Source organism: Rhinolophus sinicus, chromosome 1 (genome assembly GCF_057876585.1).
Source record: "Rhinolophus sinicus isolate RSI-liver-muscle chromosome 1, RSI-T2T, whole genome shotgun sequence".
NCBI classification, from domain to species: Eukaryota; Metazoa; Chordata; class Mammalia; order Chiroptera; family Rhinolophidae; genus Rhinolophus; species Rhinolophus sinicus.
In genome coordinates, this window is record NC_142501.1 from 202,311,427 (window position 1) to 202,331,266 (window position 19,840).

General features: G+C 36.9%; 1 protein-coding gene across 3 annotated transcripts in view; it reads right to left on the minus strand.

Annotated features, from left to right (window-relative positions):
• The window catches only part of SLIT2 (slit guidance ligand 2), a 331,024-nt gene that overhangs the window by 39,827 nt on the left and 271,357 nt on the right, over positions 1-19,840 (minus strand). For all 3 annotated transcript variants that reach the window (XM_074321782.2, XM_019743903.3, XM_019743900.3), the window contains 4 exons: positions 18,716-18,879; positions 7,758-7,882; positions 7,535-7,632; positions 6,094-6,233 (listed from right to left, as the gene is read on the minus strand). In XM_074321782.2, coding sequence (XP_074177883.1) covers positions 6,094-6,233; positions 7,535-7,632; positions 7,758-7,882; positions 18,716-18,879 — 527 coding nt within the window. The remainder of the gene's footprint in view (positions 1-6,093; positions 6,234-7,534; positions 7,633-7,757; positions 7,883-18,715; positions 18,880-19,840) is intronic.

The following is a 19,840-nucleotide window of genomic DNA, read 5'->3' on the forward strand; positions in this document are numbered from 1 at the left end:
TCATCAGTATCCCACCTGCCCTAAGTGGTGGAAAGGTAGCCTACTCATCAGGGGAATTAATTAATTGTACAGGTATTGACTGGGCAGTTTCATAAAATAGATTGCTTGTCTGCACCTGAATTTGGTAGCTGCAGCTTTACTCTTTTCAAATGTGCATTGTGTATGAGAAGCTGAAGAGACAGCAGAAGACAAGCTTAATGTGCATAAATAATTAATTGGAGCCACTGTGGGATGTGAAAAGAGTCCAAGGCTGGAAGATGGCAGCACATAAGAAGGGATGTTGGTTCCAGTGGTAGGCTCCCAAATTAGAGTGCTTGCCTTGGGGTCAGGTAGACACTGGGTGGCATCTGGACCCCTACTTACAAGGTATATATCCTTGGGTAGGTGCTTTCTCACTGTTTTATATAAGCGATTGCTCAAATCCTTATTGTTCATATCTACAAGGTTCTTTCCAATTAACAATATGGCAGCTAATTAGGAAGCTTCTTTTTATTTAAGACAATTACCCTCAGTGCTATAAAGAGATTTCATTTAATTTCTAGTTGAATTTTGTATTTAAAAAATAGAGAATGACTTGACTGCTTTGAAAGGCACATTCGGTCAGCAGTGGATTCCTGGAAATAAAAGACCTCTTTTATAAACATAAGGATGAAATGTAGTCAACACATGAAACCACATGGTGGCTTAAAACAGGATCACACTGCCAAGTGTGCTCCTGAGAGTACACAGAGCTATTTCAGGGCATATTCCTGTGACAGAGTAATTGCTATTGTGTTTCTGAGATAGACGCAGGCCTTAGGCCTCCCTGCCCAGACCACCAATCGCTTTAGCACTCATAAAAAAAGAGATGACATTTGACCAACAGTGGAATTGGATGCATGAATCCACACGGAGAACTGCACAGGCTATATTTTTACATTCTAAGATATGAAAACATTTTTTCATGTTTCCCAACTTAACTCTGCACATAGTAAGAGTAAGTGACCAAACACAGTAAATCACCTGAACAATGCGACAGAAAGAAGTAAGTCCTTAGCAAGAGGAGACCCAGAATGCCGCTATACAATGCATTCCACGTCAGCCCTCAAAGCCTACAGGCAGAGCTGCACATGCAAATGGAACTGTTACGACAAGCACACACGGGCTCCCTGTACTTGAGACACTTGACGACTTTTGGTCAGCGAGCGGGTTGAGTAAAAATCCAATGTTATTAGTAATAATTATGAATCTTTAAGATAACATTGCACAGATTCCCGTGATGAGTCCGCAGATATGCCTCCCGCCCTCATCACTTCTAGGGCACCCTTTCCTGGGCCCTGATATATTTGGGGAGCCCCATAGGCCATATTGACACTAATGATTAGATACGGCTCTTCTTACACTTTAAAAATAGTGCCTGGTACTCATGACGTACGATAATATGAATTTGACAATGTCATTTTATAAATCAACCTCTTGGCCTTTATATAGTTATTGTAAAAGCTGTTTTAATAAACTTATATACCTTTCAATATTTTTCATGTTTCAAATTACTAAAGATAGTAAAGTCATTGGAAAAATCCCCACTATTGGAAAAATTGTCACGGTGTCTTTAAAAAAATAAAAGCATACAGACAAGCAGAAAGTAGAAAGCATTACTCTTTCTTTTTTAGCCACCCCTTCTTCCCACTCAGAGGGTTTCTCTCATAGCCTTCTAGAAATTGGTAAAGTGCATTTCAGATGCCCTTCTTATAGTGTCTGGCACAGCTATCCATCTGTCAAGGCTCTGAACCACCGCCTCAACATATCGATTCCAGATTTCAGATTGTGTCAACATTCTTTTTCCCACGTACACATAATGAAGCCTATATAGCTTTAAAAGAGAGGGAAACAAAAATGAAAATCATAATAGACTTAAAAGGCAACTGACCTTTTTCCACCTCATTCAGATTAGCAGCTGGCAGCGACAAAGACAGAAGAGACAAAAGACTTTTTACATTGCGATACAACAGCAGAGCACAGGAAGCTAATGTGCAGCATTTAACAACAGAGAAGCCAAGGGTGAGAGAGCAAAGGGAAGCAAGGCTTAGATTTCTTACCTACAGCCGGCCAAATGCACAAACATGGAGGAAAGGAGGGAGCTAGGGAGCTGCGTCTACACCAGGTGACTTAACCAGCAGCCTTACTTTGCAAGATGTGCACTTAATAGCTTGTGTGTGGGCATTGGACATTTGGAAAACAAAGAGATAATGGTGCAACATGGAAAAATTAAAATGGTCTGCATTTTTTTCCACAAAGTACATTCTAAGCCTTTACATGCCCAACTGGTATGGACGCTTTCACTTTCTGAGTTTATGTAATTCCATTAAACAACACCGTGGTGTACATTGTGATCAACTTTATACCATCTTGGTAGGCAGGTCCGTGAGAATAGGGTTAATTAAGAAACAGTCCTGACAGAGCAGATTCAGGATCCTGACACTTAGGAAACATGCAAAAACACATTTTTCAGTTCAACACCTAAGTTCATACCAGAGCTTAAGAAAAGGCGTCAAGTTTTATAATTTTCATTTTTATAAGGTTTTGAGCTTATGTAATTTGAGGAACTTCTTGAAAATTTACCTGCAAGAAAGGCCTGTTTTCAGAAAGTATATAATAATGATTAAAAAAAAATCTCTCAAGCTATAATTAAACCTTAGAGTAAAATTTTAAATTATTTGCTTAGCAATTCCGGAGTCCTACTTGCTCAATCCTTAGCGTAGTGATTTGAATGTAGAGTGATAGTGAATTTAACTTTTCAAAAATTAACTTTGCCTGAAGAATACTGGCAATCAACAGCCATATATTATACAACTAGAAGGACCGATAATGGATTGAATTAAGTGGAAAAGAACAGTATGGTAACTAGGGTGGGGAGGGTAGAGCAAGGGTCAGATTATAGAAAAACAATATTGACCCTTACAATTTATGTTGTCAATCCTTGCAGCAGAAAAGAGCAGAGAGTATTGTCCTCTAACAAATCAATAACCATTTACTGTGGTGTTGGTCACAAGGGCTTAAATAAATTTAATGAATGTCCCAATGGCGGTTCATTTTATTTTGAATATTTCTAGCCATGTTTTATAGCCTGCCCGTCACGTCACGACTTCTCTGTCCGAGTTTGTTTTCAGATTCCTGAACTGTCTCCGTTAACAACCGTATGTCCATTCTGACTCTTGCCATGGATGCCAAATGTAAAACCTTTCCCCATAATAATTTACAAGCATTTTCCATGGAGTTTTATTTGCTCCAACTAAAGAGTTCACTTTCTCATTGTATGCCTTTGGGGTATAGAGTAAAAAAAATCTTCAAACAGCAAGCAACTTGTGACTTGAATGATTTTTAAACAATGACAACATTATTATATTCCCTGAGCATAGCAGGGTTTCTGTTCCCAGATCTCACGCTCATTAATCAGATTCCAAACTTAAATCTAAAACAATACAGCCACATTCTAAGAAAATTCCTCCCTAACTGCAGAGTTGGATGAAGCAGGATATAAAACTCTAGAGCCCAATTTATACTTTCCGATTATGAAAGACCACTATGTGCCACTGATTTAAAATTCTGCAGATGGTTGTCTGATATTTTGTAAATGAGCTCACTTCACATGTGGACAAAACTACTAGTTAATAGATGAGTTCCAAACGTGCCTCATTTAGACATTTGCGCTAATGCCAAATCGTCAACCCCTGCATCGCCCACAAGACTCTGCCCAAAGTTATAGTGGTAATATCTTCATGTTTTGTATGCTATGACATTTCTATTGAGTTCAGTATTTTTGTTTATACTCTGCCAAAATGAAGGCAAACTGATATCTGCAATGGCTATGCTTAAAAGGACTAAAAGAGTCACAGTTCTTGTTGAGAACCAAATGGCTCTTGACAGATAGTCTTGGCAGGTTCGCACATGATAGCTTTTACAGATGTCACATTTTGGCTAAAAAGTTTGTTGAGCTTTGTGGTTGTGTGGTGTGTGTGTGTGTGTGTGTGTGTGTGTGTGCGCGCGCGCGTGCGCACTTCTTTCTTATTTTTTTTCCTTATTTTTTTAATGTTTCAAAGATAGAGATCTGAGTCAGGGAGATGAGGTTTCATAATACATCTCAGAGGGAGTTGCACTGAACTGAGTCATCATGGTGGAGAAAGTATGTGTTCAAGAGGATCAAGTGTAGGAAGGGAGCTAGGAAAATGAAGGGTGAGAAAATAAGACAAAGACTCAAAAGAAATGGATAAGGAATAAAGTGGAGCAAATCTGAGCCAAAGCAGGAGGACCCCTCCAAACCAATTCAGAAGACTCTGCCACCGTCTGTAAATGATCATAAAAAAGACCCCTAAGAGCCTGAACGTGGCAGAGCTCTCACGTCTCGGTTGTCAACAGTCAGGGGACAGAGATAAATTCCGGGTTTCTGTCCTCAGGACGTCAATGTCTAGCCAAAGTGTGCTTGAAATCCTTGGGTCCAATTTGTCCTGGTCAGAGCAGATTGGTTTAAAGAGTGAATTTAGCCCGTTCTATAATGATTAGAACAAATGATGGGAAAAGAGAACTATTCTATTTAGGTAAATCTAGGTAACAGACTTCAATACAAACATTGGGCTTCCTATACAAGTCCAAAGCAGCCCAGCCAATAAAACTCAATTCTCAGGGTAGCTCCAAGACTTCTGAATCCGTGCATGCTGGATTCACTTCCTATCCTTTATTAATGCAAAATATCACAGAGCACTCAGATTCTGCCCACCTAGGAGCCTAAGGGCTGTATGTATGTAATAGAGCAGTTGGTGGATACAACATGTTGAGATTTCTACTGGAAACTGAGTATATTACTTTACATGGCATCAGGTACTTTACGGGTATACCATGGAAAAGGCAGCTACCGAGGCACCCAAAAAGATCTGGGGTGTCAAAACAGAACCCAATTATTCTGTCTAGCATTTTCACATCAAGAAAGGTAATTAATCAAATGCATTGATTAATTTGGGTATTCCATAAAAGCTTACATTTCTATGCTTTTTCCAACAAATCCCTGGGACAGTTAATCATATAGATTTGATTTCATCTTTCATGTTTAAACATGTTAACCTCAGTCATTTACATAGTTATTTCACCCTCTGATACTCTTAACTGTGGATTTAATTATATGTAAATAAATGCAATTAATGAAAAATACTCAGCAAAATGAAAATGGTAACTTGGAATAGTTTGATAGATTCTACTGCCCCATTTTTTTCTGACAAATAAAATGTATAACATTCTCTTTTTCCCTATCAACTTTAAAACTATGTTGTTTATTAAGAAAGCAAGATTGTAACTGTGAAATTTCTTATTCATAGGCACAAAAATAAATCAAAAACAGATATTCTGACATAGTAGACAAGTCATAAGCTTGATGTTGACTTTCCAGCGAATTGGTTTATCCAGAAGAAATTAAGCGGTTTGGACAGTCTTATCAGATTAATCATCTGATGAGACAAAAATGTCAGAAAAAAGGTGATGGTCTCATAAGATTATCTAAAGTGCTCAATATCTTCCTATGTGTGCTGTATTTTGGACAACATGAGTTACTAGAGGAAAACCCCTCATTAATGAAGGAACAAGTGTGGACACAAATAATCTCAAGTACTTAATTATGTTTTCACTATGTAAAGAAATGGCCCTCTTTTTACATACACATGTATATTTGGTGGGTTGGTAATGGCCCTCTTTTTACATACACGTGTATATTGGTGGGTTGGTAATGGCCCTCTTTTTACATACACATGTATATTGGCGGCAAGGGAGAAATGCTTTGTATGGAGATGTCATTCAACTGTGGGACTGATAGCTTCAGTGTGATGACTTCGTTTTTGCTGGACACCATGACTTTATGATATATGCTTGTATTACAACTGAGCTTGGTGGGTCTTTGAGTTCATTGGCTGAAATCATCTTGAACTCTGTCTGTTACTAACATTACATCTAATTTCCAAAACAACTACCAGTTATCGAATAAGACAATGGTTTACAAAGCATATGCAGTAGAGCTCCCATGATGCTTTCAGATGTATACATTAATGGCAGGGCATTTCCTATTCTTCCTACCTGTGTACTCAGGTGGACAAAGGCACGTGTAGTTATTAATCCCATCGACACATGTAGAATTATTTTCACAGTCATTATCTTCACAGTCATCAATATTGACTTCACAATTTTCTCCTTCAAATCCATCAGCACAAATACACCTGAACACCAAGGGGAACAAAAAGGGGAAAAAAAGAAAAATTCCGTGCATTTAAAACGCGCGCGTGCTCACACACGCGGTCTAAAGATTGAGGAAAAGAAAACAACAAAAAACTAAATACACTCATCAATTACAGAACTTCTAACTATAAGAAACTGATTTTTAAAATGGTTTTAAATAACATGTTGTAAGCATCAATTTAAGGTAATATTGCCCAAATCAGAAACAATTTAAAATGATAAAGAAATTTGTGTTGGATGCAAGATGGTAGATGGCCCTGTAAGTCAAGAAATCCAATATATTTGTAGGTCTAAACCACAAGCAAAGTTCACTCTACAGCCCTCGATATCTTTATCTCAAGTTATACTTTCATAAAATAATTCACACCTCTTTGCTCATAAGTGAGGAGGAATTGGTTCTAACTTTAAAAAAAAAAAAGCAACAACACCTACTACCCTATGTGTAATGTTCTTTATGTCTCAGAACAGAAAAAGAAATCTGAAAATAAAATTTTATCTTCCTTGCAATTATAAAATGTGACTGTTCTCTTTAAGTTTCAACAAATGCAAATTTTCTCACTGGCATAAAACATTGTACATTTAATCCTGATAGGTATCAGAATAATCTTTGAAAAGTCCTGATGAAAAAGAGACAATTTCATAACAGAATGCAGAAATGAAGCACGTTTATTACAAAAAGTGATATTGCTAACAAGCTTCAGTAGTACTTTAGCATTCTTATGTGAAATTATTAGTGTCATTATAAGAACTCCATTCATAATTCATGAAGTAGATCTGAAGTAATTGGCCTTATGATGAAATAACTCCAGATTAAAGATGTTCACAGCATGTTTGTCTACTCATATTGTGGCTTGGAAATGAATCATTAATTTTCTGTTTCAGTGGGAACTATCTCGTATCATTCATTATACACTGTCTTTAAAGTGATACACAAACAGCAGATGAATATATATACAACTTGCAGGAGGAGACTATTCTGTGACTAATTAGCATAACGAGCCACTGTTTTGTCTTGACCTAATCTGCCTTGATTAATCATAATGTGTGCATGTGTGTGTTTTTAAATGGCTTGATTTTGTAGCCTCCTGAGCTAAGAATACTGTAACATTTCCATTTGTTTTATAGTGCAGAGAGGGACTCATACATATTGTCCTTACGAACAGGCTTCTGGCATTCTTTTAAAAATAATATTCCTTGATTTGAAAAGGAAAATTCATGATTTGCTTACTTATTCCTCCTCTAAACTTTAGACAGAGAAGATCACAGACTAGTGATGACCTACCAGAATCCATCTTTTTCTCCTTCTTTTAGGTGGCAGGTTCCTCCGTGTTTACATGGGTTACTGATGCATGCGTGAATTGGGACAGCACAGTCCTGCCCCTGGAGAAGGAATGGCCAAGGAGAGTTGAGTGGAAATAAAATAGTTGTCGGCACAACAAAATAATTCAGGCCCACCAAGGAAAGCTGAGTTTGCAGGTCATTACTACCACACAGGTTCTACTTGCCTTGAAACCGTATGGACAGGTGCAGCGATAAAAGTCAACTGGATCATTATTACAGGTGCCATCGTTTTTACACGGATTTGATAAACAGGGATTACATTTGGCTAAAATATTGACATCCACAGGACCTAAAAATTAATTGAAAAACATGAGAAAATGATGCCTTCTATGTTTAGTGCAGTTAAAATCATTGCAATGCCTTCAGGTAACAGTAAATGTTGTATACAAATTCTTATTGTATAAAATTATCCACACATGCTTCTCTTCCCTGACAAAACCAGAAATCTGCATCATCGTATTATATTAAAGAACACAACACGCCTTTTCATTGCAAGGGACAGTGAGACTCTCTGACATCAAAGTGGGACGCCAGGTTATGTTCTCAGGTGGTTAGTATCTGACGTTAATGATGCCACTGTCACAGGATCAGTCTCCTCATGGGCTGACTAGCAGCTGTGGATGAGTTCCATGGCCACTGCCTGCATCTTAACCGCAGCCAGCTGTCACTGAAATACATGCCATCCGTCCCAAAGAGGACTCCGTGTGTGTGTGTGTGTGTGTTGTGTGTGTGTGTATGTGTGTGTGTGTCTGCTGGGAGATGGGTGGGTGAGTTTTCTGAATACATAGAAATTCATCAGTTAAAATACAACTTTATCAATTAAATATAACATAGTATGTACCTGCCTTGGTAACATTAGTTCAGTAGTGTGATTTTCATATAGGAGATGCAAAACAGTGCCACTGTTATGCATATGCAAATAAATCACAAATATAATCTCCATTATATTCCCTCATACCCTTTTGGCTCAGTTTCTTAGCATATTAGCACAGGCGTACGTATGATGGATGTAACTTCTGTATCTTCTTCTCTGAGAAGGACGTACCACGGAAACTATCGCTACCTGCAATCCCACTTTTTGGGATACACATTTTTAAAAAATCATGATCCACAAAAGGTTTAGATTAAGTGCGGATTCAGTGGCAGCCATTCTCCTCTGGTTGCACATATTTATTCCACAACAATGTAGAGACTGGACTGTCCTCAATAGAATTATGTTGCACTGATGTTTCTTTGCACACTGTGGGAGCTCACTAGATTGCCTTTTAGCAGCTGTCTGATGAGGACACTCTGTCAGAGTGACATCTTTATATATAAAATACAAATATTTTATAACATCAACATTCACAATGTTTCTGCTGCCACCAATCTCTGTGTAGTATGTTATGTCCATGAAACAGCAGGGACAATTCCAATTGCATGTTTCATCACACGGAATCTCTAGCAAAGCTGCCTGACCCAATTTTCTAGCATGATCTCCCTCTATCATCACTGCTCTAACATTCGAAGGTACCTCCACCCAAGTAGCTATAAGAGCTCAGCTCACATAATCTGTTTTCTACAGATTATATAGTTTATGTTTGTGAGTTTTTCATCTACTGACAGAAAGTCATGTATGAAAGAGCATGTGAGTTAACATGGAGGCCATCAAACTCTTCACATCTAAGTATTTCCTCGCCCTGGGAAGCACCAGCACATACTCATATAACAGTTTTGCAGTAAAATCCAAAGCAGGATAATGCTCTGTATTGTTCAGTTTTTCTATTCACAACAACAACAACAAAACCCTGAAATACATCTACATAGAGACTCCTCTCTCTTTTTTAACCACTCGAAATGGATGACAGTTTTGCGGATGGCTATTCAATGGGAAGGGGTGGTGCTGCCTCCAGCGACACTTCAGTCACAAAAGGAGGGCTTGCCAATGTCCCTACATGTTTTCTTGGTCACCAGAAGAACTAATGCAGTCACTGCATCAGATTACAGCTGGAAAATTACTGAGATTAACACTGAAGAGGTCCTTACAGAAATTGAATTTCTCACCCCCTCCTAACTTATTTATCAATGAAGAACAAAAATTTAGCTATCTGGCATACTGGAGAAATAAATGGTGGCAGTAAAAGTCATAAGTTAAATTAATGTAATACTGCACAATAAATGGTTTTGTATTTGCTAAAGTTATCACACTTAGAATGAGCAATAGAAAAAGAAATATCTATTATAACTGATAATGCATCCCTTAGCTAGGCTAGAAGAAAAAAAAATCTGATTTTGAACGTAGGTGTAGGATAAAGCAGCTAATGCACACCAGCAAAACAGCCTGTCAGCAAATTGCAAGCAATGCAAACATTCATCTGGCCACTTCCCGAGACCTTGAGAAAAATTATCTTTTGGTCTCTTTCTGTGCTTTCCACCTTGTAAGACTGTGGTTTGAATAGAGAAGTTCAGAGTTGACAGTTTCTAAGTTTATTCTATGGAATGTGGCGTTTTTCAAATATGATGTTTGATTATTTAAATGAAAGTTAGAGATTGTTTTACCGAAAACAAACAAACAAACAAACAAACAAAAAACCTGGGTACACGGATACGTTTTTGAATCCATAGCTGAAGGAATCAAAATAACCAGCTTTCTCACACACAGGCCTCTTCGGGCAATTTTGTTAAACCCACAAACTGTTTTGGTGACATCAGGATTGGGAATATGGCAAAATACTGAGTTCTAACTCCTTCAGTTTGGTAAAGTTACAACTATCATTCCATTTGATTTTCCTTCTTTTAAATTGTCCTTTGAAAGTCATTTCTTCACTGAAAACTTCTTATTTTTAGTAGCTGAGTTTGACTGAAGGGTAATTCAAAAGATCTTGTAATTATATAAATTGTAAATGACAACATATCTTCTGATATGTCCAAATGTCTTAAAATGTATGTCCTGTTCTTACTGTATTTAGATTGTAATTCCACCCAACTAAACATCCTTCTCATAATGTGATTTTTTACATCTATCTGGTTTACTTTAATCTACTTATTTCTATATTCTAACCCCTCAGAACTACAGGTGACCCTTGAACAACTCGGGGATCAGAGGCACCAACCCCATGCAGTCAAATATCCGCAGATAACTTATAATTCCCCCAAAACTTAAGCTGTCCCTCAGTAACTGTGAGAGATTGGTTCCAGGATCCCCAGTGGATACCAAAATCGTGGGTGCTCAAGCACCCTATATAAAATGGCATAAATCAAAGTGTACAGTCTGCTCTCTGCATCCTTAGACTCCCAACTGTGGATGGAAAACAGTACAGCTATTTATTGAAAAAAAAGTTGAACACAAGTGGACCCACACAGTTCAAACCCGTGTTGTTCAAGGGTCAACTATCCCTTGTATGTGTTTCTCTCCTCATTGATCTTCCCATCCATACTCTGCTCCTCTTCTAAGGCTGTGCTCAGTCTTCTGTTTGTCTTCAATTTGAGATTTCACTTTCCACCCAGGACACTTATCTCTGAGATCCTCCTCCCCTGCAAAGTTCTTCTTCAAAGGGAATGACACCTTTAATCTCTTTCTTTATCAGAGTTAAAGGGAGATGCTAAAATAAAAAGTCATAATGAAATGGTAGAAGAGTTAGCACAGCTCTCTAGAAGCAAACCAACACTTTTTGATTTTTGCACACTTGATTAGTCTCAGATGAAAAGAAGATGTCGGGAACAGGAATTAGAACAGTCTTTTAGCATGCGTTGTAATCTTGCACAGAAAATCTGAAGCCCATCAACCCGTTAGTAACCTGAATTTGTCACTTAAGTGTGTGGAGTTAGCAGAATAACGGCAGCCATCTCAATGGGTTGTTTTAAGCATTGAATGAGATGCCAGTGGATATTGAGCACAGAATATAGTGAAAACAAGCATAGAAGCCACAGCAAATTCTGACCCTCTTTCCCAGACTTCCAAAGCTGGGGATGAGGATGAGGGGGGAGCTGGGAGAGGCATAAGTGGTTTACTTAAAAAGAGAAACACAGTCTTCCTCTGCTTGTTTATTCAAATTTAACACAGACAAAGGCAAATGAGAGCTCGCCATTTATTCATTCATCACCAGTTCACCGAGTACCTTCTGTCTATGGCAGGAGCTGCTGATTTGGGAAAACTGTAGGGGCTATTGTTATCCAAACCATGGGGGAACGGAAGTGGGCATGGAGAGATAATCATCCATTGGGTAACAACACCCAGAGTTAATGGTTTTATATTTTTAAGGAGTACAAGTTTGATTTGTACATTTGGTAGGGACAACCACCAGAAATAACAGTACGACACGGAGGAAGGTTCTCTTTTCCTCTCACATTGCTACTCAGCAAGGAACTACAGATTGCTTGCTGATGCAACTTTGCTGATCTTCAATCTTTCCTCCTTCCCAAGGTTCACTGATTCAAGAAATGTTACATTATTGCGGAAATATCAGCCCTCATAAGATGTGTGCCATAGAGGAGAAAAGAATTCTAGCTCTAGAAATACAGGTTATTACTAATGCCACTGAAATGCACCAGGCCAGTCAAGGCTAACTAGACAGATTTAAGATTTTGTCTTGATTTAAGAGAGCCTTCAAGCCTCAGCTATCTGGATTAGAGGTGTGTTTAGCTTAATAATTCAAAGGGAAAATGAGAAGACAGTTTGGTTAACAATTTGTCTTTGTCCGTTACTTTAATCTTTAATGGAAGAACTGCCGGACCTCAAATCCATTAAAGCCTGTAGGCAGACTTGCTTACTTGACTCAAATCACTAGCTATGCACCTGACACCAATATTACCACCCACTGAGAATTGTAGCTCACTTTGATTTATGACTAAAAGCTCCAGATACAAATTTCTAACGATATCCCAGAATCTGCCTTCATTCTCGCATCCCTTGGGAACATGAGTCAAATAAGAAAATCTAGCACTGCCCTTAAAGTCAGAGGTACATCAAAGGCAGCTCAGAAAAAATACAGGGGTTATTTGAGATGGGGCTAACTCACTAAGCGGAGGTTTCTATTTAAAACCAAAGATTCTACACTCCACTTGCTATTATATTATTGCATTTCTTAAGCGTGAGTATCAATCACATATTTTAACATTCCATCATTAAGTCATTCATTTATCAAATATTTATTGAGGGTCTACTTGACGTCAGGCACTAGGCTAAGTTTCGGGGGCTCAAAATCAGGTGAAATGTTCAAGTTTCTAGAAAAAAACGTACAGTTCAGCAGTAGAGACATTATTTATATCAACCACAGAACACACTTGTAAGAGGCTATGGGTAATGGAAACGTATGTTTGGAAATGTGTATTTTAAGCTTCTGCAAGCCATCAAAGAGGAAGAATTCACTGAGGGAGTGAAAACATGACTCTGAAGTTCATAAGAAAAGTCAGGGATAGATATCTGAAGTCTTCAGGTTGAAATTAATTAATTTAATACGGCTAAGAGGAGAACCCCACCTATGTCAATATCAAAGAGTGGGTAAGAGGTGTCGGCATAATATGAAGAAAGAGGAAAAGAGGCAAAGAGGCTAAAACTTAAGTGTTTTAAGGTTTTAAAAGTCTAATGAAAAATAATTCTTGTTTGTGTTTTAAAGATGGTGCTTTTGGTATATGTGAAGGTATAGATGAAATACTTTTATCTATGTATAAACCTGAATATTTTCTTTAACCAGCGAGGAAATCATACTCCCTAACATCTAAGTTTATTTCGAAGTTATGACTATGTGCTTGACCCCTTAGCTGACCTATACAAAGGAAGTAATTAGTGCCTTTTGAACACCACATCCCTCCCCCTTTATCGAGTCCAAGGACACTAGACTCCTGCCCATTTGGGCCTCTCCTCTTCTTTTGTGTTTCATTCTTAGCTCCACTTGACTCACTAAGCATCTCCTGATGTCCTGATGGGCCTGGTGATATCAGTTACAATTCCACGTTTTGGCTTGACTATATATATAACTAATACCATGTATATATTTAAAATGCCAAACCTTGTTTTAGAATTATCTACCTAAAATATGTATCAGTAGATCATAAGCTCCATGAGGACAGGGTTGGGTTTTCTCTGTCTTGTTTAATTGTATTCTTAACACCTTTGGAACTCTTCCTGATGTTTAAACAGGAGCTCACTTAGTATTTGTCGACTGAAAGAAGGAATCTATAATTAATTTCCATTAGACTGTTCATGCCTTAGCACATTTAAGTGTTTAACAAGTGTCTGTCAAATTTAAAATGAAAAATTTAGTTTTCTGTAGAGCTACATCTTCCTGGCCAACAACAATAAAAGGAATATTAGAAATTAACAATATTCTATATTCCATGGTGACTTTCTCAATGAAAACCTGAGAAGGCAAAAACCTCTGTTTTATTGCTAACTGACTGCATAATCATTCTAATTTCAGCTGATATTGAAAAGATAAGGACAGGACATGTGGTTATAAAACAAGTCATGACCATCTGCTCCCCACTCGAGTGTGATAATCTGGGTATGCATTACATATGCTCTAATAAACTATTTTATCCAGTTCATTTATTTCTGTTGTACACTGAAACTATGAGATTATATTCATAAAGAAAAAAGAACACTTTGAAAAAATCTAGGACAAGAATTGTTTTGAAAGAATTAATTTCTCAAAATAATAGCACAGACTTTTCCTGCAGAGAGAACCTTTAAATTATATTTTAATACAGCTATGTAAACATGTCTTTAAATAAAGAATATTCATCTTCCTGCTATAATTTGAAATTACCTTAATATTAGGAGTATATGCTTACATGATTTTCATGAATAAAATAAAACACATTAAACAGGCATAACTATGGGAAAAGTTACATTAAAGTATTAAAAAAACTCAAATTATAAGATATTTAAAGAAGCATTATTTTATTGTTTTTAAGTTCACAAAGCTTGTACGCTCTGAAACATAGTACTCAGACTTCTCGAAGTGAATTATTTTAATTAATAGATTAGGATACTTTGCTGTCTACTAATCCATGTTTTTATCAGTAAATACTTATAGCAAAACTGTGTGAAGGAGGTTCAAAACTTTCATTTTCTAAGTATGTTTCAATAGTAGGGTGGCGAGTTTACTTATATTGATAATTTATTTTGAGAATATATTTTATTGAAAATTATAAAGTAAACTTGAGTAGTAAAACTGCAGTCAGAGAGTCAGGGTTCAAATTATGCCTCCTTCATATAGCAGCTGAGTGATTTTGAACTAATTACTTAATCTCCCTAAATTCCAGTATTTTCCTCTCTCCGATGGGGAAATAATACTGCCCACTACAGGAATGATGTAAAAATTAAAAGAGATAATTATCAAACAAGAGATAAGAATCTATATAAAATTCTCAGCATAATGCAAACTGCTCAATACAAATTAGCTGTTGTTTTATTACTATTACTGCTATTACTGGTAGTAGTAGTGTTGGCAGAGATTCAGTCTCAGTTGTTATAAATCTTGAACTAGCAGAGACTTCATAAGATAATGAAACCTCACCAAATTTTGACCAATGCTGGCAGAAATACTGACACAGGGCATTATGAGTTTCCGTGCTGCTTTCTATCACTCTAAAATTACATTAAGGCAGAGAAAAACTGAGTAAATCCTAAAATCTGCTAAATGCAATTACACTATATTAGTTGAGTTATGAATGTCTACACTGCTTTTCAACTGGCCTGCACCCATGCCGTGTGCTATCCAATTTAGGGTATACCTTGAAATGTATGTGATTTGTTGATTTGATAACTTAGTGAACATTAAACCAAACTGCCACCATTTAGCTGAGAGTCCAGGGCCTTTCATCATCTGTTAGTGAACAAGTCTCAGCTTGACTGTTTCCTGGAGGCCCTGGGACAGATCCAGCCCTTCTCCCAGTGCGACTCTGCTCCTGCACTTCTGCCCACACATAGCACTGTCCTCACACTTGTCTAAATAGCTGGTGTAGCATACCTGCACCGCTGAACTTTTCACTGCCACCCTCCCCCCGAGTCCTTGGAACCACTGCTCCATCCAATATGGTAGCCACTACCCACATGTGGCTATTTACATGTCAAGTTGAATAAAATTTAAAATTCACTTCCTCGGCTGCATCTGACAAATTCTAAGTGCTCAACAACATGGGGTGGCTGGCTACCATACCAGACATTACAGATACAGAGCATTTCTATCATTGTAGTAAGTTCTAACAGGCGGTACTGATCCAGACCAATTTTTCCTCAAACACATGTCTATTCATACTACACTAAATACTAGAAGATACTATAATCATTAATAAAAAAAAGAAAGGTAAAATCAGTTAGATAAATCTTGAGTTAAACTGACATTTATGTATGTATATATGCATGTATGCATGTACCTGTTAGAATAATGAGAACATTTAATAAATTAATGTGAACTAGAATGCTCTAAGAATTTAATATAAGTATGTCACTTTTCTCACATTTGTGTTATCATGACATTTTAATTTTTTTTCAAAAAAATCTCCAGGGAACTCTAAACTTTAAGAAATATAGGTAAGTACTGGCATTTTTCAAAGTGGAGTACGTGTATCCTTGGGCACAGAGAAGCGTAATAGAATCAATTTGTAGTTTCTCGACTTCCCCACACAATCTTTCTAAAACCATTCCGTCCAACAACATGACTAAGTTTTTAGGCCAGTTTCTCCTTCTCTTTGACAATCGTACCAGTTTACAAAGAATGGTGTACTTCCCAGGCCAGCACCAGGAATTTCACCGTGAGGCACAGACTCAAGGAAACATCTGGGGTCACAAAATAACACTTTAAAACACTGGATATTTGCAAAGGACTCTTGCAATCAATGTGTATAATCCCAGAGGGGCACTTCCAATAAAATTCTATTTTCAAGTTTTAATAAAAATCTTAAAATATGGATAAATAATTATGCTGTCACAATCAATGGTGTCCCAATCAATGGCTTGAGTATTAGTGGAAATAATACAGTTCAAAGAAAAATTTAAAAACTCTCAGGTTGTTGGTGGCAGGAAACGAAAAACATGTCAACTTATATATATGTATTTTGTAACAAAGAATGATACATTTCTCTGAGGTACTGGAAATGGAAAATCAAGGAGGAAAACCAATATTCAAGGAAAAAGAACACTGTAAAATATTAAGGAGGATCTTGTTTTTGCCTCTTTTACAATTAGATGTTTTATTTAGATTCCACAAGATATATTTAACAGAATAATGGAAGAGTTTTGCTTTAAAATGTCAAACTTTCCAATGCACTGCAAATGACATATTTTACAACCATTGATAGCCATGGCAAAAATCATTAGATGCCAAGTTAAAAATGTTTGGAGTGGATATAATTTTTGAAAATTCCTTCTTTAATCAATAAATCTTGGAAAGTCTGACATAAATTTTTGTTGGTGTTTTGAAAGGTTCTAATAATAAAATTAGCTGTTAACCTATATTGGATGCTTCCTGTGTGTAAGGTAGGTGTTTTACATCTATTAATTCAACTAATCTTTTTATTTCCAACTTTATTGAGGAATAATTGACAAATACAATGGTGCATATTTAAAGTATACAATGTGATGATTAGATAGACACATATACTGTGTAATGATAGCCAAGATAATTAACACATCTATTATCTCACAGTTAATTTTTGTGTGTGTGTGGTGAAAATGCTTAAGAGCTACTCTTCGCAACTTTCAAGTATACAACACCATGTTATTAACTATAGTCACCATGCTGTACATTCCATCTTTGGAACTTATTCTTCCTATAACTGAACGTTTGAACCCTCTAACCTATAGCTCCCCATTTTCCCTTTCCCCCAGCCCCTAGTAACCATCATTCTAATCTTTATTTCTATAAAATTGCCTTTAAAATTTTTTTTTTAGATTGCACATATGATAACTCATCTAATTTTAACAAAAACCTTTTAGGTATATACTATCATTGTCTCTGCTTACATATGAGGAAACTGAGGCACAGACTGGCTAAGCTATAAAACTGAAGTTACATAACTATTGAAAAGGGAGTCTGGTCTTTAGCTCAGCGTAAATCAGGCCAGGCTTCAGAGCTCATACTGTGATGCACTGTACAATAATATTACCTACTTAGACAGGTTTTTCCTACCTAAATGTTCAAATGTTGAAAGTTTATTTTTTCAGTGAGGTCTGCAAGCCTTGGAAGGCAAGACCATATCATAAATTTCCCTGTGCTCCACTGTATCTAGGATTTAGTTTTATCCATAAAACATGTTTAATAAACATTTGCTGATTATATATTTAGAGTTTCTAACAATTTTTCTCCTCCATCTAATAATTATGAGTAGAAAATTATGAGTTGAAAATCTACAGATTAAGAATAATAGTAACCTTCTATCTCATTTGTGGTAAGGATGCTAAATCGACATACTTGACTAGTAAACGTGGGAAGATAGACCAAACAAGTTTAACAGTAGTTACCTCTAGGTGTTATGATTAAGGATAACAATTTGAGTTCTTGCAAAAATAAAATGTTTCTTATGGTTTACATTTTCCTATTCTTTAGATTTTCTATGATGGGCATCTATTACACGTGTAAAAAGAGAAGAAAATATTTGTTACTAAGACACTATTTTGAATTCACAAGTACATGAAACAGAGGGGAAAGAAAGGATACAAACAAGGAAGAAAGACCCACACTGACACAGGAAGATGGTAGCACAAGAGGCAAGTTGGAAGGTTTGGCCTGACACTCAGGAGGGCTCATTTCTCCTTACCTGGCATCAGGAAGCCACAGGGCCCTGGCAACCCCGGGAGCAGGGCACACGTTCAGACAAAGCAGAAGCAAAATATTTTCACTCGTTAGACACTATGAGAAGAATTTCCAGAAATTGTGTACTCTTCATTTCTTCATGTGTTTTAAAGAAAACTTACTCATTTCCAACAGCCTATTTCTGTGATTTATTTGAAAAGCCTAATTCATTCCCTGGGCTCCTCAGTAACTGCTTTGTCTTGTCCAAGCATAAGTGGAAACAATAATTAGTTACTGGGGCTTTTCAGCTGTACCTTTAAAGTCCAATGGCAAAAGGTTTCCTTTTTCTTTCGAAATTAACACAGCAAATTCTTATTTACAGAAATACCAATGATTAAAAATCTTACCTTCACAAGTAAATTTTTTGGAGGGAGTTGTGAGTAACAGTTTATCTGCCATTTCTCCAGGCCCAGCACAGCGAGCAATTCCTGGTTCTTTATATTCCGACTTTACCCAGTCAGACAACCACTGCATGTTACAGTCGCAGTAAAGAGGGTTGGCGCCAATTGCTCTGGAAAACACCACCACAGAAGCATATACACATATACACACAAGCATGGGAGGATTGTTATTTCCTAAGGCAACATAACTCAAAGTGATGCTCACTAGAAAATCCCTATAGATTTACTAACAAAAACAATTTAGAAGAAATTGGAGACATTGGAATTCCCCATTTTTTTGAACTATGGGCAACTGAGATTTAGTGAATTTTCATGAGTGTTAACAATTACCTGACATTTAGACGGTCTCCTAGTGTTTGCAGAGACAGATTTACATTGGGTATAAGCACACTCTAAGGGCAGACGAACATGGCCTTCATTCACCATTTATTTCACGAGAACCCAATCACTATGCTAGGTTCTGGGGACCCAAATATGAATAACACCTCATTTTTAACTCCAAAGAACTCCTTCTGCAAAGATGATTAATAGGTACTCATACATGCAAATAATTTAAATGAGAAGTGACCCAGTAGAAGTATTTACAAGATGACTGTGAACGAAGGGTAACTTTTCTGGGGGACTGGTGGTTAAGAATGTCTAAGTTTTTCTATAGTTAGATTCAAGTAGGTGGAGGTAATGTCTCAGGGCAAGGGAACAGGAAGTACAAAGGCACAAAAACAAGAAAGGGCATGAAATATAAAGATGCAAAAAGTTAGTTCACCAGAGCTGACTTAGATCATTATTGGATGTCTGTCCCTTTAAAAAGTGTTTCATTTTAGAACTTTGGTTCCTACTCATATAAGCAGTAGTAGCAACAGGAAAAGTAATCAAGATAATAGCTAATGTTGCACGATTACAATATGCAGAAATTGTGCTAAGCCATTCACATGAATTACCTCATTTTATCTAAAATAACAACTCTCTGAGATCAATATTATTAATAACCCATTGTACAGATTAATAAACGGAGCCAAAGAAGTTAATTAATGGGTTTGTATAATTGCCAAGTTTAGGCACAAGAGATACGTA